The sequence below is a fragment of the Semicossyphus pulcher genome, unplaced genomic scaffold, assembly GCF_022749685.1.
Source record: "Semicossyphus pulcher isolate SPU_LCO1_2020_fin unplaced genomic scaffold, fSemPul1.0.p SCAF_16, whole genome shotgun sequence".
Taxonomy (NCBI): domain Eukaryota; kingdom Metazoa; phylum Chordata; class Actinopteri; order Labriformes; family Labridae; genus Semicossyphus; species Semicossyphus pulcher.
In genome coordinates this window covers 18,666,217-18,688,073 of record NW_027211670.1, presented here as the reverse complement: position 1 = coordinate 18,688,073, position 21,857 = coordinate 18,666,217, and the positions used below count along the sequence as shown (strand labels likewise).

General features: G+C 42.4%; 1 protein-coding gene across 1 annotated transcript in view; it reads right to left on the bottom strand.

Moving 5' to 3' along the window:
* Nucleotides 1-21,857, bottom strand: part of dock1 (dedicator of cytokinesis 1) — a 248,180-nt gene that overhangs the window by 206,969 nt on the left and 19,354 nt on the right. The window contains exons 2-12 of the mRNA XM_069665134.1: nucleotides 14,530-14,613; nucleotides 14,143-14,183; nucleotides 13,947-14,002; nucleotides 11,887-11,983; nucleotides 11,453-11,601; nucleotides 10,701-10,836; nucleotides 8,529-8,686; nucleotides 7,788-7,869; nucleotides 7,165-7,300; nucleotides 5,201-5,273; nucleotides 2,438-2,517 (exon numbers count right to left, since the gene is read on the bottom strand). Of these exons, the coding sequence (XP_069521235.1) occupies nucleotides 2,438-2,517; nucleotides 5,201-5,273; nucleotides 7,165-7,300; nucleotides 7,788-7,869; nucleotides 8,529-8,686; nucleotides 10,701-10,836; nucleotides 11,453-11,601; nucleotides 11,887-11,983; nucleotides 13,947-14,002; nucleotides 14,143-14,183; nucleotides 14,530-14,613 (1,092 nt within the window). The remainder of the gene's footprint in view (nucleotides 1-2,437; nucleotides 2,518-5,200; nucleotides 5,274-7,164; nucleotides 7,301-7,787; nucleotides 7,870-8,528; nucleotides 8,687-10,700; nucleotides 10,837-11,452; nucleotides 11,602-11,886; nucleotides 11,984-13,946; nucleotides 14,003-14,142; nucleotides 14,184-14,529; nucleotides 14,614-21,857) is intronic.

Genomic DNA, 21,857 nt, shown 5'->3' with positions numbered 1-21,857 from the left:
ACCTGACATTTATCCGAGTACATCTTCATCCGGCGTGACAATACCATGGAGGCTGTCATGTAGCTCCCCTCCCTCCCGGCACGAGCCTCTAAGACGACTTAATGTTGTGCTTCTACCCGCCGATTGCTAATCACTGATAAGGTCTAGTCTATGCAGAGGGCTCGCCGGCTTAATTAACAGCTGGATTACTTGGATCCTGTAGTCATGGTGATGAGGGCAACTATTTATAGAGGGAGCAGTGATTTATAGTGTGAGCACTTGACAAAGAATTATGTTCTTATTAGCAAGATGAACTGTTTCAACGGCCTGCCAGTATGTCAGGGGTAAAGGTGTTTTGTATTAACTAAAAGATGCAGTCAAGGTTATATTTCCTATTTTAGGTACCATAAGTTTTGATACACATAATGTGTTTAAAAAGTTGTTCATATTCTCTCTCTCGTTGTCTCTTGAGCTGCGGCAGAACAGGATGTTTTGATTCGATCAGTGACGCCTTTTAGACGGCGTTACGTTATGCCTGCTTGAGTAAGCATTCCTCGCTGAAATGAGCCGAAACAACACAAAAAGGTTGAACAGCAGGTCTCGCTGGGTCGTGGCTGAGTAGTGCCATTACTCTATAGCTGGGACATTACAACTTCAACAAAGTCCTGACGGCCAACTTTAAAGCACAGATTGTGATTAAAGGGCCGTCTGCATATTTCTGTTGGTTGAGAGTTTTAAGCACAAAGTCTGCTTTATAATAAAAATACATGGAAATGTAACTTTCTACATTTGGGACCTCAGATCATGGCCTTCCTTGTTTAAATTATTTGGAACAAACTAAGTATAAATAACTTTTCTACAGAGATAATATCACTCAAACAACAGATGCAATCTTATGAAACATCAAAACCGATGTCAAGAGTAACCAATGAAGAGCCCGAGGTAAGTGCACTCTTATTCTGGTGAGGTTGATATGAAAGCTGCACACTCACAACTCCAATACAAACCTTGTAATTTATTCTATTGAAATACATTTACATTGTGGCAGATATTGCATTCCTCCATTTCCTGAAGAAGGCAATATGCTATGAGAGCAGCCTAGCGTAGTCTTCAAGGCTCTCTTACCAGGTTCCAAGTGTTTGTACAGAGCCAGGGGAAAAAAGCTTTCTCCTTCTTTGCTGGCTGGACTTAGAACATTCTGCCGAGCAAACATCTTGAAAATAAAAAAGTCCCCTTGGAACAATTTAAAGCCGTGTTAAAAGTCCATGTTTCTGTGACTGCTTCATTTCAGCTGGTCTTTTCCTTGTGTATTTGATGATTGTATTTCCTGTTCGCTATCGTTTTATCTTTATTAGAACTGTAACCGGTATGCTGTCTTGGCCAGGTCCTGCTCGGAAAAGAGATTTTATCTCAGGGGGACTTCCTGGTTAAATAAAGGTTAAATAAATAAAACATCACACAACAGCAATGCAAGAGTGGTGGAGAAGTTTTTTGCAGGAGTATTTCTTTGCAAATAAAAGACCTAAATGAGAATACGTTATTTTTAGAAGTGGTCTCTTTTTGTTTCCAGAGCTGTATGTCAAAAACTCTTATTTATTTATACAATCAAAAATAAATACACGCCATCAGACATGCATAAGTGTGTGGCTTCCTAAAACAAGACTCCAACGTCACGGCAACTTGCTTTTAAGGAATCTAATAATTAGTGATACACTGATTAATCGGTCGGCCGACATTCTGACATAATCGTCATCGGCCGATGTCTGCGCTCACAAGGCCGATTAAACAAAATATGGATACACAGGCAGCCTCGTCTGTGTGGCTGGCTTGGAGCATGCGCTTCACAGAGTCTGCTGCAGGTACTTTCTCTACACTCACTTCTAATAACAAACCTGCCAGACGTCACACATAAGGCCACCGCTCTTAAAGGGGAAGGCTCCGCCGTTAGACACCTAACTCAACAACAATAACTACAACAATGTTGTTTATTCTTTGTGTAAGTTTAAGAATTTCCGTTCTTTCTAAAAAAAACTGCACTAAAACTTTATTTTTCATTCACATATATTAATCTAATTTCTTTACGAAGTTGTTGATTACCAGGGGACATTTGTTAAGTAGATATATGTCTTTATCTAAAATAAGTGTACTGTAGACAGAGTGCAGACCTACTTGCAGATAATGCAGACAACAGTGTTAAATAAATGTTCCATCAGCCGCCCTGCCCTCTCAATATTGGCATCAATGAATTCAATCATCATTGAAAAACTCATACTGGTCGACCACTACTAATAATAATAAACATTAGTGAAATGTTCACATGCAGGTTGGATTTATAGTTCCTAACTTTGCATAACTTTCTGTATAAGATATGTGAGAAACAAAAGCATTGATAAAAGTCAGACAGTGTGCTGAGTTCCCCCCTCGCTCCTGCTTCTTGTGTCTGAGTTTTGCACCGTACCTTGGCCCTTGTGATTGACCTCCTTTGCCGTGATAACTTTGTTGATGACTGTCTGGAGGAAGTCGTTCTCCCCCGCCACCCTGGGTGAAAAACGGGAGATGTTCAGCTGCTTGTGTCGAATGGCATCATCCAACGCTAGCCTGCAGTATGCACACAACAGGCGAACACCACAGAGAAGGAGAGAAGGCAGAGGAAGAGGAGGAGGAGGAGGAGCGGGGCAGAGGAGCCACAGAGCGATGGTTGTGAGGAGGGGAGTGGGGTGAAACAGAGACAGAGAGAGAGAGAGAGACACACCAAAGAGTGATGCGAATACCGTGACAGACACAAAGCCGCTTGTTAGCAGTTAACAGTGATGCAGGATGGGTAATGAAAGAAACACACAGAGAGATCATCGTTTAGGGAATGATGCCCGCTCAGCATTTAGAGCTCCACTGTAGCATTGGGAAGCATGACCTGCACATAGCCAGTCTTTAAATGTTTAAAAGGCTGGAAACTTTACACCAAAGGCTGCGAGCGCCAGACGGTAACAAAAAACATCCACTGTTGTTTAGTGAGAAAATGTAACATCATGTTTTGAACTGCAAAGGGCGTCAGGTGCAGACAGTTCCGGATTGATTGGTGCGATCTGAGACAGGTGACGTACAAAGCATAAGAAAGTAGCAGATGTGATCTGAGAAGCGCCACGTGTTTGGCAGCTGTGAGAGAAATGTGGCAGCTGCAGCGCGGAGAACTCTAAACAAGCAGGAGAAGAATGGAGGAGAAGACAGTGTTGATGTCAGCGTGGAGGAGGCGGTAAAGAATCTCAGATCAGTCTTTGTAGTGACTCAGTGACTGTGTTCAGTGCCTCCATCCTTGAAACCAAAACCATTGTAAGCAAGGAAGTGAAAATAAGGAACAACAGAAGTTCATCACGGGATAAAACATTATGAGACATCAAGAGCAGGGCCTTGAATCTGCAATGAGAACATTTGTTTGGATCAGGTATAGAACGGAAGAGTTGAGTCATTGTTTCAACTCAGTGTCAAATTCTGTTAAACTGACAGCAAATTGCAGTGAATAAATACATTAATTTGGCACTTCACCTTTTTAGTGGCATTTTGTATTCAGTTAATCGGATGATGTGCATTTAGAAATAGTTTTTTGACCAGTTCACAGCCACGCCTAACGGTTAATAACCGGTTAACCAACAAAATTAAAATAGTCCCAAGGTCTCCACCACAGCAGTTAGTGCAGCCGTGAGGTTGTCAGCTGTGTGTCTGGCTGCCATCCTCTGTGTTAGGAGGACGGCCGGTTTAACCTCCCAGGCTTCATCAACATGCGGCCGCTTAGAGAGAAAGCGCTGTACCCAGCGTCTTTTTTTAAAGCGCTCTGCTATTTTTTGAATTCAAAATCTCTCAACTTTTCAGAAAGACGCTGGTGTCGTCACCGCCGCTTTTTTCAGGCAACTAATCAGATGGGGCGCCACTCGTCACCCTGGTTACCAAAGTACTAAGTACTGCATTGCACAATTTACAAGTAACATTTTGCGCTCCTCTCAGGCTCGGCTCAGCAAACAACAACAAAACATGTGTTTCCCAAATATGTACGTATATTTAAAAAAGACACAATTTTATTTAACCATCAAACTGACAGTATTAACTGGTTAAAATTCTTAACGATCGGTTAATGGTTAACCCGTGCACATCTCTTCTTGCAATATCAATTATCGCAGAATCGCTGCATCTTGATATTATCGCTATCGTGGGCCATGTATCGGGTATCGTATCGCGTATCATTTACGTATCATTGGTGTATCGTATCGCGTACCATACCACGTAACGTTGGTGTATCATTGGCATATCATTGATGTATCACGGGCATATCGTACCGCGTATCGTACCTCGTATCATACTGTGTATCATACCGCGTATGATTGGCATATCGTTGACGTATCATTAGCGTATCATATCGCAGATCGTATCATGAGTTACCCTGCTATTCCCACCCCTAGAGAAATCAACACGACATAAAATACTGCTAATACGCAGAGATGATGTCATCTCAGTCTCAGAATTATAATGAAGGAGCGTCTTGGTAAACAAGAACAACAACCTATTTCAGCAGGATTGCGATCTTTCTAGTCCATTATAAAAGCCATTTCCATTTTCAGTTTGGATGCCAAGAGTCCAGCCAAATTATATCACGACCTCAAAACCCTTCCTACATGACTCCTTCACTGCCTGCCTTTGCTGGCCTTGAAAACGCATTGAATAACGGCTTGTAGAACTGGTGTTTCAAAACTTCATTGGGAAAAATTCATTGGCAAGAGTTCACTCTTGGACATAAATAACACCTCGTAGATCCTGTTCTTCTCTACACACTGGAAGACACTAATTTCCATGATTTATGCCCACAGATAAAACCTCTAAGTGAGGTGATCTAGCAGCTAAACTGCCGGAATCTGAAGCATTTCCAATTATGCAGGAAATCACGTTAAGGAAAAGGTTACTCTGGCTCTGTACGCAGTGCTACGAGAATGGCAGCAGTTAATGAGATTGCCTTAATTGAGTCAGCGGGGAATAAGGGAGCGCTTCTGTCTTTAAATCCCCGCTAATCAGGTGTCAAGGATTCAAGACTTCCACAATGCAACTGCTGTGTCTTTAACATACTGTACATACTCAATATAGTGGTATCAGTTATGCAACATTATTCAAGCCAAAAGGAACTCCATGCTCCTGTTTTTACGAGTGTGATTTATTTTGTGCGGCTCAACAATCCACTTACGGCTGAAATGGGATAAAGTGCTGTTTGTCCTCATCGTCCATTTTGCCCGTTATGATGTCGGTGACATCCATTACTGTGGAAAAACAAGGAAACAGGGTTAAAACATTCTCAAGGGCCTACAGAGTGCATCATGGCTGCAGAAGGGATACAGGCAACTGCATGGAAAGGTGACATCATGGGGTGACAGCAGCAGACGTGTGCTCTTTTTCAATTAGCAATTATGAAGGCAGAATGAACATGTTGTTTTTGCCGACCTCCAGTAATTAACATCTCCTTTTGCTGCAGAGACGTACTGTTTTTAATTAAGGAGCCTGTGACGTCATTGATGGGTGTGGTTAGAGGTCAAAAGAGCACATCAGACTAGAGATAGACCGATATGGTTTTTTCAGGGTCGATACCGATACCGATTATTAGTAGTTAAGGAGGCTGATAACCGATATTTGGAGCCGATATTCATTGGCAGTAAAAGTGAAAATATTGGCGTCAAAATTTTGAATAATACAAACTCCAACACTTAACTTTGTTTAAATGCCTTTAAGCATATGTTTATTAAACAAACAAACAAAAAGCGCAGGGAGTTCCCAGGGTCAGCAGCATCTCTTATTAAGTTAACTGAAAATTTTAATAAATAAATAAATAACTTCCTGAAGTTTTATAAAGTAAATAAAACAAAGTTTTAATAAAATTTGCAAAGAAATGAACTTTTTCTCCTCTCCGCCGTGTGTATGAGCACTCTGCATGCACAGCTTTCACTGCTGATTGGCTGTTACCCGTGCCATGGCTCTGCGTGTAACCAATCAGTGCTGTGGGTGGGACAATGCTGGAGACAGAGTAGTGACTGCAGACAGAGAGGCGCGGCTGCATCAGAGCCAAAATAACCCAGTTTTAAATTGATTTCTTATCGGACGTCGGATTAAAAAAAAAGGCAGATGCCGATATACATCAAAATGCAGAATATCGGCGCCAATAATCAGCCCGGCCGATAATCGGTCTATCCCTACATCAGACAACACCAAACCACACCCAGTAAGTAACATTCAACCAGAAGGGCAGCACACATTGATTTGACTTCCAATCAATCTGAACCAAGACTGGATACGATGTCAACAACTATTTGTGACAGCACCTTAATGCTTACACCCCACAGGAATAAGCATCTCCATCATGCTGTGTGCCACCACAATGATGGTGACGTCTAAAGATGAGGCTGTCATATACCATCTCTTCAAGTAGCACTAGGAAAGAGAGACACTGAGTGCGGGGTGTCGTTGTATCTGTTGGATGACGAGGGCAAGACTCTCATCTAGTTTGTTTAGAATATGCCTGGCCGCTTGAGATACATCAAATCCTATTCGTATTTCCACTTTAGTTGGATATCTCTTGAATTTCAGCCAAATATATTAACCCATACGGGCAAGGACCTTTGCCCAATCTTTCCTTTGAATTGTGAGGCAAAACAGAGGATGTGTTTATTCGTAAGGCTTAAACACATCAGGGGATTCAAGGAGAGTTGAGGCTATGCAGTTCTGAAATATGCAGTGTAACATTGAATATTTATATATTGAACCTTTCATAGAAAAATGCAGCCCAAAGAGCTTTACAGAAAAGGAATTGAAACTGTATCATTGTGTAGGCTTTAAAACTGAGGTCAGGATCCGAGATGACCCCATTTATGTCATTTAAGCATTGAACTAACTTATCAACGGGTACAGAATCATCTTGGGATACAGAAATGTTTATTCGGGTGTCGTCAGCGTAGCTATGATGCTTTATTTCTGATACAATTGCTAAGTAGTAGCATATATAGATTAAAAGGGACTGGGCCTAAGATAGAGCCTTGGGGGAACCCACAGTTAAAACCATTCCTGAGAGACCCACCCAAATACTACTGTATTTAAACTTAAGTTCTACATCTGCTTGTGGAACAACCTGTTATAATGGAGTCTCTGTGAAGTCAGCTTTACCTGCCACTCCAAAGGGTCTTCTTAGTCCTGATGTCAGCTTCTTGGTGTTGTTCTCTCTGAGCTCCATGCGTCCGACTCTGACAATCTGACACACAAAGCTGATCTTCTCTCTCTTCAGATCTTCACTACCCAAGTCCTGAGGTGGGGAAAAAAAAGAAAAAGTGATGACAGACTGTTGAGACTGTTATTACCCTATCCATAACCCCCATCTGCCCGTCTTGCTAGGGTGCACAACAAGAACCGATCAATTAAAATGACATTCTTAGGTGAAGATGAGTTTGTGCTGAGGGCAAACTTCACCACAAATTGCTTCTGCAACAATTGCGATTGTGTCTACAGATTCATTTCCTGAGGACAATACCATCCAGAACTAGCAAAGTGCTCCCAGTGGGTGCACGCTGACCCTTCCGCCCTTGGGCTTCCATTAGATAGAGGTGACTGCCTTGGTAAATACATACAGCGAGCCGGGCTCTTTCTGAGAGAGCTCAACAAATACGGGCTCTGCAAACAGGCTCCCACATGCCTCATAACATGGCTGAATAAACAGTGGACGACCACAGGCCAGCGAGCAGACACACACATACACCAACATGGGGGGCGCTCATACAGGCGAGCAAACTCACCGTGAAGACCGATCGGAGGTTATGAAGCTGGTCTATGTCTTTCACCAGACCTGAGCTTGACCACTTCACCAGGTAGTTTTCACTGTGACGGAGTAATGGGGAAAAAAAGCACGATTTGGGTTATGATCTGCCTCAGCAACTTCTCCTGTTTAAGCTGAAACATCTACGACACAGAGAATGAAGGCTAAGTTGCATTAACTATAGATTCTTTTAAAGCCGAGGGCGCTTGAATGTTAATCCTGACACCGATCCGCTTGGGAAACAAAATGCATGAGTGATGTTGAATGCATTTCAAAGACAAGCTGCTCTACTTGTGATAATTTGCTGTCACAATCCGAAAACAATAGCAAATCCCTGGGAAGCAGGCTGGACTTGCTCTTGTCACGTTCTTGCAGAATTTGTGTGTGTGAGCGTGTGAGTGTATTATCTGCTTCATTAAGGAGGCTGGTTTCAATCCTGCTTTGTTGCGGGAACATGCTGACCAAACATCACTTGATTTAGAAATAACAATAGCATTTGGGCACGAGTTGTTAAGATAGAGAAGCATCTCCACTGTGTTAGATAAATTGAAATACAGATGAGAGAAGATCATCTTTACACTTTTTGCCTAGCAACAGAGAGAACATCAATCATTTATTTGCAACAAAGGAAAATCAAAAACTACTAGAAGTGAGAAAGAAAGACAGAACAAAGAAGGAAAGGAAAGAAAGAATGAATTTGACTATGCGCCCATGGGTTTACCTGATGAACTTTGACTCGACGGGGTCGTACAGAGACATGAGCACCTCTGCGTCCTCACCGATCTTACACACCACATTCTTCAGAGTCACAAAGAGGGCGAACGCCGGTGTGGAGGCAAACTTTGCTTGCCTGGTCAGATCAATATTCTGCTTCTGAGACTGTCGGAGGGAAACAGAGATATTGAATTCAATATTGGGCATTCTTCCACGGCTTTCTGTGACATGCAGCGAGACCTCAGGCCCGTCTTGTTTGAGCAATGAGCCCAGGAGAAAATACAAGGCTGCCTGGGAGAACATCAGAGTATGAAGAAAGAGATGCTGCGTAGGTGTGGTTAGCAACCGCACACTCTCTCTGTATCTTCTTACAAGCAACATTTAACAATGCCTATGAAGACATCAATATTCACTATAATGTATTCTATGATGGGATAAAAAGCCTTTATATTCACTTGATCTCCAGAAGTGCATCTGCAGTAAAAGGTGGACTGATCGCGTGTTACCCTGGATGTCCTTCAAAAATATGTCGGAGCCAAAATCATAAATATTTATCGCATTGACCTGCACACTTTCTTATTGCCCATGCATATGCAATAAAGACCCCGGGATGAAAAGGTCACACAAGATGAGACCACATAACTGCAGGGCACTTAGCGTCTGGCACTCCTAAACACTGCCAGCTGACATCCAGGTGAGGTATGCCACTGATACGCCAAGAGAAAAAGACTTTCTGAAGAAGCAGTCGAGCTTGTTTGTGCACCAGGAGAGGCCCCGGTGCTATACTTTAATTATGGAAATGACTATTCTACATCAAACAGGGTTTTTGTTCTTTTCTGGCATTTTTCCCACCTTTAAATGCACTGTGTCAATCTGTGTGATATTGTTAAAGCCTGCGTGGTTGTTATTCTGTATCAGCCAGTCAAGAAGAAAACATCTATTTCAAATCAGCACAACAATAGCTCCCTTGACGGTTTATGTAACCTTGTAAATAGCTTAAGGTCAAATGTAAACAAGCTAATCTAAATGAGTGTGCTCTTACTATTTATGTAAATAAAGCCAGTAAAGGTAATTTAACATATTCAAAACAGGGCTACAGGCATGCTAGCTGCTCTGTGAGACTCAGACTGTGAAGATCTGAAGTAAACAGGCATGTTTAACATGTTAACAATTTAAAATTAGTCGTCATGATAGCTCCAGATGAGAAGTTAGAGCATCAACAAAGTAAGTAGAGTTTTTTTATTTGTATGTCGCAACCAAAATTACCAGAATTTACACAATATTTGGGACATTTCAGTCTGGACTTTTGTGCATAAGGATGGAGCAGAGACTAGATTAGGACAAATGAGGGGTCATCATGAACTGTAACTGCAACTGTTTGACACATAGACTGTATAAAAAGATGGACGACATGAGAGCTCCCTAAAAGTGAAGCCAAACCCTCTCTATCGCCCCCTGCTGACTGGCTGCAGTATAGGTCATAAAGCCCGCCTCCTCCATGTTAACAGATGGGACATGAGTCAAACTATGAAACCAAATACACGTCAAATAAATGTTTCTCAAACATGGTTTCTGTCATTATAGTTAGGTCTCATAATGCTGATTTATATCCAAGTGTTCATTTTTCTGACAAGTTTATATTCAGTCAGTTATTTGATGCTGTCAAAATGATGATTGACAGCTCTGTTGACAAACACGGCTCCTGCAGCCAATCTGTTCCCGATTAGCAGAGTATTGCAGGAACGGTGAGAGGAGACGAAACTTAAACAATCATTGAAGTTTACATATCTGTGAACGTCTGACCAACACAAGAAGCTGTTCTGCTGTTAAACACACACCGACGTGCGGGATCTTTGCTGGGGGGGGGTTTCGGTAAGTTAAGTGTGTGTTTTGGTTAGCGGCTACGGTGGCTCCACCTGCCCATCTCTAGGTGCACAGCTCTGGCTCCAAATGACGTCACCATTGCAAAATGTCAGCGCCTGTCCCGGGGGGTATTTTGGCTTTAATTTTGTACAATGAGAGCAGATGGAGACGCGTTGTCCATCTTTATATACAGTCATTGGTTCAACCTCTGCTAAGACTCAATGAGACGGGAAGAAGGGACGTGACTTCATGTGCTTACACATATTTTTGATATACCATCTGAATAAAAGGCAGGACAAGTCTTCTCCGTCTTTACCTTCTCCTCTTGAATCCGGTCCTCTATTTGTTTGGAGGCTGCCTCATGTGCTCTGAACAGGCTGACCGTGCTGGTGAGCTCCGGGTCCAGTATGTTTCCATCTTTATCTCTGACCACCAGATCCAGATCCAGGTATCTGGAATAAAAATTAGGGAGAGTTAATAAGCGGCAGAAATGACGAATATTCAGTAAGACGTTATATTCAAGTAAACTTCCAGGCGTTTATGAATGAGCAAAAACAGCACACATTAAGCGTTGCAGCTACTCCTGTTTCATCCTCACATAATTTCCCCTGAGCTCCGAGGTTTCTTTCAAACTCCCCTTCACCTCTTTCTTTCTTTTATGGAGGGAGTCGTTGCAGAACACAGCATGCTGCCAACATGCAGTCAGTGTATTTCATCACCTCATCTCTCCCTGCTTCTGCAGAGGCAAAAGCCATTTCTCCACCTGGCCAGAGGTTTCTAGTTTCATCACAGGAGCAGAATGGAGCGTCGCAATTTTCATTCTTTAACCGATTTTCACTGCAGACACAGCACGAGCTGTCGTTTCATGATGGAATACATTAAGGTGTGCCGGAGTTTAATCCCTCCAGTTTGTCATCAAGCTAAGCAATGACCTGCCGTTTTCCACTGACTGACACCGCTGACCTATTCCAATAAGAGCAGCTTTATCAGATAGATACCAGGATAAGGGGATATGAGCTGTGGGGAGGGAAGGACGCAGATATGATCCTCTAAAGACTTGATCCTCACTTGTTGCCGTAGTCGATCTTGGAGGTGACTTTCTGTTTGAGCTCGCTGAGCTCGTCCTGCGGGAGGGTGCCGGATAGGATCTGGGAACGCCACTCGATGAGGTCGTAGATCATGTCGCGGACAGAGTTGAACATCTCGCGCTTGTCACCCTGTCAGAGGAAACAGAGGGATGAACATATGTACAGCATAGCGTCATTATGGATAAAAAACAGCCTATAAAACATTCAGATACATATTATTTTGTATACACTTAACATATATGGTAAAATACAAGCTATATATATGATATATCTGTAATTGGCCCATTTTCTGTTTTAGCTTTACCACCAAAAAGTCCCACTTTGAGTGTTTCTTTACCCTCTTAAATTGCCTTATTTCCCCCAAAACACATATCTGTGTGTGTGTGTGCTTCCTCTTTTGGGAGGTTTTCTTACCACATATAAGTCCCTCCATATTGTCGCCCACTCCCGCAGTGTTGTGGTGACCTCCTGAACCAGGGGCAGCTCAGTGGGAATGACCGTCTCCTTTTGTCTGCAGGCACAGTGAACAAATGTCATTTCTTCTCCGCCACTCCCCCTCCACACTGAGACACTGTCACTGCATGCTGCTCGGTATCACAGAACATTCAGTTATTTAACTGCTTTGTTCAAATCTTTTAATTATGATTCGATGAAAAGGAATATCTGCTCCTCAATGCTCCCAGTTGAATTAAAGCACTTTGAAGTTATGGGTGAATTCTCGTTTGTGTTTTGCAAGTAAAATCACAGAAGACACATCAAAACAAAACGGGGTCAAAAGTTGCGCAAAAACAAACACACTTGTCACATCACATCAAGCGCAGATTTTTCCACTGAACTTCACAGGCTCTCTGTGCACTACTTTATCTAACAGCTTCTTAGTAGGTCAGAAAATCAGATGGTGGTGGGACAAATATCTTAAGCATTTTCCACCTTTTGGATCCTTGTTTCTGTCCGAAGCTCAGTGTTGTTTTTAACCAAAATTATGCTATTTGCTTTATTCTTCCTGTTACAAATGAATATGAAATAGTCTTACATACAAATGTATCAAACTAGAAACACTCCTCTTACTTGTGAAAACTAGGATTACTGTGAAAAGGTTGTATGCACCGCCAACCAGTAGGGCTGGGAATCACAGTGTAACTCATATGATGCGCGATATGTGGCAATAATATCACGATACAGCAATTCTGCGATAATTGATATATTGCAAGACAATCATGTAATGATACATCAAGATAACTTCTTCGCCCAATTAATTTCCATTCACATTACCCTCATTCATGTCATAAGAGCCACAGCGAGGAGTCATGGAGTAGTGACACAGTGAGTCAAAATCACTGGGAAATCAGAACGACCATGTATTGCTGTATCAATATACCAATACCAGTCAAATGAGTGAGGTCACAATGGCCTTTACTTTTGACATCTGACCACCAACATCAGGAGCAAAGGCTAGAATGTGTTTTTAAAGGGAAATTATGATGTCACAGTGGAGTTGACCTTTGACCTTTGTCACAATTTCATATTATCCTATAAGACAGTTCAGGTAAAATCGTATCATAAATTATGAGCTAAGTCTAAAAACTTGTCAGTGCTCCTGACCTTTAAGCCACTAAAGTCTAAGCAGTTACTCCTTAAATCAAGTGGACATTTGAAGCAGTTATCTTCAAGGAGAGAGGGAGGCGTTCACAAGAAAGGGTTGGATGCAGTGTTAAATTTGGCAGCTATTTCAGATATAGAAGTCTTAGTCTTCAGACGAAAATGCTTCTTAGTTTTAGTCAATGAAGAGTCATCACAATTTAGACATTATTTTTCGTTTTTAAAATATGACCCCTCCAGTCTCCCTCTTGTCATGTGTACCTGTTTGCGTCAGGTAAATTTAACACTTGAAATTTCAGCAGATCATCCAAACAGTAGAAGAACGATGAAGACGCAGCATCTCAAGATTACTTTTCATCATCAACACAGCCGACGATGGCTCCTTTTTGTGCAGAAGAAGCGTTAAACGACGCGCAAAAACGCCCCTTTTTCTGTGAGCGCGCACAGAGTGAGAGTGACACAGAGAATGTTCACAACCACCTCCGTGATACCCGTTATCTCCAACCGGGTTATCCACTTACAGGAATGAATTGCTTGTATTTTTTTGTAGACAGATTGGATGCACAGTGGGGTAAAATATGCATTTTGAATGTCCGACAGCACCACTAACATTTTAGTCCTGTCTCGTCTCCTTAACGTAAACAAAACACACGTGTCGTCAGAGTTTTTATTATCAACGATCTATTTTTAGCTCGTCTGGTCTTCGTCATGGAGAAAAGATCTTTGACAAACATTTTTCTGCATTAATTTCGTTAAACGAAATTAACACTGGTCGGATGAGACGGATGGACAACAGGAAAACATTATACCATATAAAAAATAGAAAATCATAAATGTGTGTGATACTCAAAACCAAAAGTGGAAGAAGTACGAACCCGTTGCCCTCGACCGTGGCCTCTTTCAGGTGTATATAGCAAGCAGGAAATATGCCCTGAAAGAGGAAGAGATGACAATGCAAAAAATATTATGGTTTATGGGACCGAAAATGCACAGCTGGACAACTGAATCTGAGAGAATGGAACTTTTATGTCTCGTATACGAGTGTGTAAAACATGTTTAATGGTCACTCACCTTTTTGGATCTTCTCCTCAGCCTATGCCCTCTGTACCAGTCTGATGGAGAACACAAATGTAAGATTATTTTCACATACAGGAACACAGGAAGAATAAAACCTGCACTTAAGTTGACTTTTAACAGGGTGCAATGTTTTATTTATCACTTAACATAAAGAAAGACATTAAAATCGTCCTTGCTCAATGAAACACTGGAGTGTGGAGCTGCTGCAGCCTGCATTTACAGCATCGTAACCATTATTGCTTTTATCCTATTACTGTACACTTACTGAACACGTGCAGACGTTTGACAAAACAAAAGTGGTACAAGTGATGACAGGAAAATAATGCCCAACACTAGACTGTCGGCTCTGATCATGCGCGTCATCAGTTTGCCTGTTCTCACCTTCATATGTCTCAAGTATGTGCACCGTGTCTCCAATCTGCAGCGACAGCTCCTCCTCTCCCCGGGCATCGTAGTTATAGATTGCTGGAGAAGGAGAAGAGAGGACAATATGAGGAGGAGGAGGAGGAGGAGATATTACAGGGGGAGGAAAGAGGCAATAAAGGATTTGGCTCCCTTGTGGCACTAATTGTGTGGCGTTGCAATGTGTAGAAGAGGCATCGCACAACCACAGGATGTCCACCCACACAGTCTGACACAGTGACGGCTGGGCCTGGCACCAGTGAAGCTATAATATCAACACATTTCTGCAACCCACCGAAAGGGAAGCAAGGATGATGGAGAACACAGAAACTAGGGATGCATGATATTGGATTTTTTTGCCGATATCTAATATGCCGATATTTTCCAACCTTTGTTGCAGATTGCCGATTTCCTTTTTTTTTTTTAAGATTATTTTTTGGGCTTTTTGCCTTTATTTGTAGGACAGCTGAAGATAGACAGGAAATGTTGAGAGTAGAGAGTGGGATGACATGCACCAAATGATCGGCAGACCAGGAGTCGAACCTGCGATCAGTGCGATGAGGACTGCAGCCTCTGTACATGGGGCTCTACCAACTGGGCTAAACCAGCACCCCAGATTGCCGATTTCCATACCGATGTATTAGGCACGTTATTTTCCACTTCACTGCAAAGAACACCAAGCCTCCCCTGTAGTGTAATTGATATCATGCCTACTCTTATTGAAGTGGCCAAAAGACATCTTGCACCCTTCTTCACGTTGTACAAAAGGTCACATGTCTGATCGCCCACGTTTCTGAGCGCACATGAATGCAGCATCCCCCCAAAACGCGACAGTGAGGGAGACATGCCCGGACTTGTTTACTGCACCTACTACGGAGACATCAGAGATCGCAGACAGACTCTTTTTGTCATGTGTGCATCCATGAATGTGTAAGTTAGTTTTGCACTGATGTTTATCTTACACTCTGTTAGCGCTGGCTGTGGCCGCGAGTGTATTTTCGGCATGTTTGAAGTTGTAAAGTCGGTAAAATGACGAGAATGTGAGCTAACTGTTAGCTAGTTAAGAGTTGTGAAAGCTGTTTAACTTCTTTTCATTGGCTCGAGTTTCTGTGACTTTTTAGGCTTTATTTGTATATTGTTGAGAATTTTGCGCAAGCAGTGTGCACACTCATACAGAGTTAATGTCGTAGCTTTTTTGGGAATCTTTGAGCATTAAGGCCGAATTAAAGCCTTGTTTTATCGACGGAAAATATCAGCAAAAAAATGACATAACTGCGGATGTTGATATTTTCAAGCCATTATCTGCAGATACCGATAACGTGCCAAAACAACAATAAAACCAGAATAAAACAGATTTCCTCAAAATTACAGGAAAGACACACAGAGATAAAATAAAATCGCAGTGTTTCTCATTATCTTAACCTTTCAGACAATAAAAACAGGGTGTTACCTCAAGTTGGTTTAGTTCAACACTACAAGGGCATGTTTGGTTTGCTAAAGGAACAGGAATCAATAGGATCAACATAACACCACTCTCTAAAAAAAACAGGGAACTTCTTCGAAAAGAAAAACTTTGCTTGTTTGAACATTTTCACCAGATTTAATCAAAATATGCCCACAAGAGTTTTTCATGAGTTGTTCTTACTTGCAGACAAACAGAGAAAAAGTGGGACAAAAACGTTGTTTGCAAAGAGGAGTAAGCATCACATGAAAAGACTCTTTTTGCTCAATAAAAACGTTCTTTTCTACTGAAGGTTATTCTCTCTGATGTCGTCAATTCAAAGGCATCTATTGTGGTAGCTCAATCAACATGTCAAGGTCACTTCAGAACAACAATGATATCCTGACTGCTGACACGTGTTCTCACTCATGTTCAGGACTGTGTGCAACATCTCGCTGTCGAATCAGCAACGACCGACACCTGTCTGAGAAATTCTACAAACACACCGCACACGCACACCACACAAAAGTTACACACAAGCTATACGGCATGACCGACCGGTGGCTGTGTTGAGAGGACACCTGCAGGCAGAAATGACACCGGTGTGTGTGTATGCATGTCCTGCTGAGGGAACGCATGCAGGGCCGCTTCAACAACAGGTTTCCAGAGGTGAAAGATGGCTTAATTAAAAAAGACCCTCGCTGCAGGTAATGGAGCCTTCCCAGCATGCTGCTGGCACATCAAGTGAATCGAGCACTTTCTCCCACAATCACCTGCCATCAGAGGAGTGGATTATGTTTCATTACCACGTCAGGTGGCAAACAACAAAAGATTTTTCGGGGTTTTTTTGGTGCCATTTAGCTCTTAAGTTGTTATGGTGGCCAATTATCGGGAACAAAGTATTTCTGTTTGCTGCTTTTGCTAATGGAGTGAGATAGATGTATGTATTCTGCTCCCACACACGAGTATGTCCCGTCACAGATCATCTGAAAGTGATGTTTGAAGTTAAACTTTTATGTCCTTGAATTAATAATTAAAATAATTACCTCTATAACTATTTGGATTAGAGCCCGACCAATATATCCCTTTGGCTGATATTATCGGACCAATATTGGCCTGTCACAGATATTGGTGTATATGTTTTCCAATATGAGGCATTATGAAAACATTTACTGGGGAAAAAAACACTACTTTGGGTGATTTAGAAATTGTCTTATCGCTGGGTTTGTCCAGAAGAGGGCGATCTGAATCCCAGGTTTACAAGACTCTCAGCACTGTCTTCAGCATACTGTGTAGCATAGCAACAAAGCAGGGTAGAGAGTGATTCACACTCTAATTGGTTGAGGAAGTATAATACTGTAAATAGTTTTTAAAGTTATAATCTCTAAGATTTTCATGTAAAAAAATGTCTGTTACGTCACTATCTATCGCCACATGAGGTAACACAATGGTGATTGAGCCTATGGCCCACTGATGAAAGCCTTTACATTTGCAGTATTACAGACTGAGTGTTACAAGCGGCGCCCAGTTAGTGACGCATTTTCCATCAGCCAGCAGTGGTTGGTCTGCCAGAGAGGGTAGGCGGAGCTAAGCGGCTGCTTTTCCGGTCTCTGCAAGTGTTGCGAGTAAACAGTAATCTACTATGGCTGAACAAACAAAGAAAAGATCGATGACTACAGATACAACTTCAAAAATAAGTGAAAATCCAAAGAAGAAGAAACAAACTCGACGCTCAGATGAAGGCAAACAGTCTGAGATCTTGAGGATTACCACTTTAATAAAGTTACTTATTTAAGAAAGCATCCTTCTGAGTACCTATTAAATGCTCATGTTGGTGCAAATGGGTCCATTCCATATGGAAAAAAACATCTATATCGACCTCTGTATCGGTAACTATGTTTTTTTCCCCCCTTTTAACCTACATCTGTATCGGTCTCGCGAAATCCCTTATCAGTCCGGCTCCAATTTGTTTTTTGATTCTGCACAGACAGAGCAAAAAAAACATTAATGACTAAAGCTCTGTTCTATGGCTCTGTTTACAGAGAATTCCAATTAGCAAAAGAGAATGTGTCAGGTAAAAGAAATGTTGTTTAAGACGGTATGATTAAGTTATAAATGTATGGCTCAAAGAGGCCACAGCTGAATGAGCTGTTCGTCAAATGCAAACACTGTAAAAAAGTTTATATGGCAACAGGAAATGTCTCAAAAACAATGACAACATAGCAACATCCAAAGAGCAATAAGGTCCAGTAGACCCGCAGAGAGACCCAATTAGAGGCATTTCACTGGGCGTTTGCTTAACACCACCACACAGTACAGCCACAAAAATTACCATGCTGTTACATAATACTTCTGACAACCTCTGCGAGTCTGTATCTGATGTACGTTACTCAACCGGCAAACACTTCATCATTTAGTGGATTCAACAGAAACACCATGTTTAGCCTGTTTCTTTCAGCCCCGAGTTGTTTTGTTATCAAAGTGTATGTGGGCGTACGCGTGCCTGCATTTTTCGATCGCCAGAACAATCCAACGAGCCCAGAGAATCCACCAGAACGAGAGCCATATAAGGGCTGACAATGGAACAAAGAGCGCAGGAAATGAATTCAGTGGTACCACGCTGGCATACAAAAGGTTCCCTGCAGGGGGAGAAAGCAACAAAACAATATAAAAGGGAGGTGGGATCAATCTGTGTGCGACCATCACAGAGCAGCCTGCGCTCGATTAAACCATCATTAGGTGTAGCCAGAAAAGTCTGTAAAGCCGTCAGCAGCTGCATGTGTGTGTGTTTGTTTGGAACTGGGTCACAGGTCCGGCTGACTCAGCGCGTTATCCAAACGGAAGGTGCTGAGAGGGATCAGCTCGAACAAACAGCGCTGATTAGAGACACAAAGCATCATATTTCATCGGGAAATGAAAGACTGCCCCTGTGATCCCTGCCAATGAAACTAGGTCTCATATCAAACTAATGGGAGCTCGGAGAACCCGGCAGGATTCTCAGTGGGCAAAGAGTTGCAATCACAAAATGAGCCCTAACGACACCCTGGGAAGATGCTGAGTAAATGACAACCATCAAACACAGCCCTGACACGAGAGGCAATGATGATGGCGCAATTTCGCACAAGAACCAGTGTGATTCTCGTCACGTGGGGGTTGAATGACAGCTCTGATTACTCATAAACCTGTATTTGCATTCCCGGAGGAACAAACTGCTGTCAGTGCGGGAGCAGCGAGGGAGAGAGAAACCCATCAGAGGAAGAAGACGAAGAGGAAGTGGACCGTATTCTCTCCGGAGAATGGCATGCAAATGATTTCTGGAAACGTGATAAACAGGAGCATCATTTGCCGAGCGCTCATTACCATACATAACCTCTTGCATAAGGCTGTGCGAACTCAGAACATTATCATCAGAGGAAAACGAGTCAGGAATCAGATTACAGACCCATCCACTTAGCCTGCGCGCGTCTACGCCCTCTCTACAATTATGAGCAGCCTCATCTAAACACTGGCCTGATTGTAATTCCACACTTCGGGCTCACTAATAACCTGCACTAATCCACGCAGAGTCTAACATATCATTATACTCAGATGAGAATACAGTATGCTGATGAAGGAGGAGGGGTGGGGAAAGCAGAAAAGTTTATAGAAAATGTTCATGGAAAGAGACAGAGGCTCTTGATGTTTAGTACAAAGTCCCTGTGGGCTGTGAGCCCGCAGAGGGAGCCGACCAGGAAATCCCCGACAAGAGGATTCTCCTGCAGGAGAAAGCAGAGGAGAGCATGGGGGAACTCTCCGTCTGGCTGGGCTGGGCTTTTGAGGATGCAAACTGGCAGAAAATCCTCCAGTGTCTAGCAGCAGTGACATCACATCACTGCAGCGACTCAGTCTTGCCAAAGGGAATTGGACTCCAAGCTAAATTTCTCCAGCATGGGAGTCAAAGCGCGAGCAATGAACGGACTGATTTTCTAAAACCCCTTGTCGCTCACTTGTTGTACACTGAGGTTTCAGTGCTGTGTGACATTGAAAGTTTAAAGGAGAAGTTCTGTATTTTTAAACCTGGGCTCTATTTTTACAAATTTGGAAGTTGAAATGACTCATAGGAACAAAAACTTCTGGAATCAGTCCAGCAGATGTCCTCCGCCGTAGCCACGATACGGCTGCAGTGGTTGCAACTTAATCCCGTGGGGCAATTGCGCACCATTGGGATTCTTACTCCAGGTGTCCGACAACGTTATGGAAGCGATCCCTACAAAGATCGTCCTTTTTTAAAGAGTATTTAAAGAGTGAGATCCTTTTTGTGTAACCAGAAACAGAAGTCTATCAGTCGCAGCTACGGTGGACTGATTCCAAAAGTTTTTGTTCCTATGAGTCATTTCAACTTCCAAATTTGTAAAAATAGAGCCCAGGTTTAAAAATACAGAACTTCTCCTTTAAGTTTTTTTTAAGCAACGTTGTTGTCGAAAGGGCACCAGGAGCAACAGCGAGACAGAAAAGCAGGGAAGGTTAATAGAAACAGAGGGCAGCATGAGACTGGACAGAGGGAGGCAGGGCAGCCCAACTCCAGTCTGTTGACCGCTCTGCCGCTCTCTGCTCTGGTGATGACTGTTAGGCCCCTTTTACACATGCACTCCTGACAATTTCCAGAAAATTTCGCATCAGTCTGGCATTTTCCAGAGTGTCTCATGAGGCAGGAGAAGACATAAAACGCACACTGTGGAAGTCACAACGCCGGCTTCAATTACACACACACAGATGCCATTTTGGCATTTTGGCCATTTTCTGTTACTACCTCCGATGCCGGCTAAGAGGCGGGACGACTTCACCCCACCATTACGCCTCTGTGCGTTTTACATAGAAGGCGGAACGTAACATGGGCGTAATAATCCCGCCTTGAACTGACAGAGTTTAAGGGGCTATTGGCTCCCCGACTTCTTGTGGATATTTTACTAGGAGGCTGGCACAAAGAAGTCAGCATAAAGTCTGGGTGAAAAATCTGTTAGCGTGCAGCCCACATGGGCAATGTCGGGAAATTTTCAGGAGTGCAGTGCATGTGTAAAAGGGGCTTCAGTGAAGCGGGCAAACCACATTAGATCCAAACGGAAGTACGACCTCTTCTTCTGCCGTCCACTGTGATTGATTCTTACGCAAGCAGGACGCACACTTAACTTTTTTCTTATTGTGTCAAGGGTCAAACATGACATTGATGGAGTTTAGTGTGGCATAGAGCAGTGGCATTGTCAATCGCTCCAGCCCTATGATTGTATTTTCAACATTTACTGTGCCATTGCAAAGATTTAATGTTAATAAAGAAACACTGAGCCTGTGGATTTCGTGCCGTGTGAATCAGTCAAATCTACCCTTGGCTCTACACCTCATAAATCAGTTTATTTGGCACCATTTGTATTTTATTAATCCCTTATTATTTATTAAACAAAAGCACTAATCAGAGCTGTAATCACCTCTTTGTCTCATGTGATAATACGCTGAATATATTGCTTTTCAGACGGTTGTCTGCAAGGAAAAATCATTTTGAAAGCAAGCAATTTGATTTAAGACCTTACTATTTTCTGGCATTTAGCAGACACGCATTAAACAAACAAATGAGGAAAATATACTGCAGATTAACTTGTGATAAAAGTAATTGCCAGCTGCAGCAGTTTGTTGTCTGACAGATGTATAATGCTGCCTATGAATGCGAACTGTTGTTCTGTGTAGTCAATACTCGGAAGTAGGGATAGACCGATTATCAGCGCCGATATTTTGACGCATATTGGCATCAGCCTTTTTTTTTTTTTATCCGACGGCCGCATACAAGAGTTTGTATTATTCAAAATTTTGACGCCAATATTTTCACTTTTACTGCAAA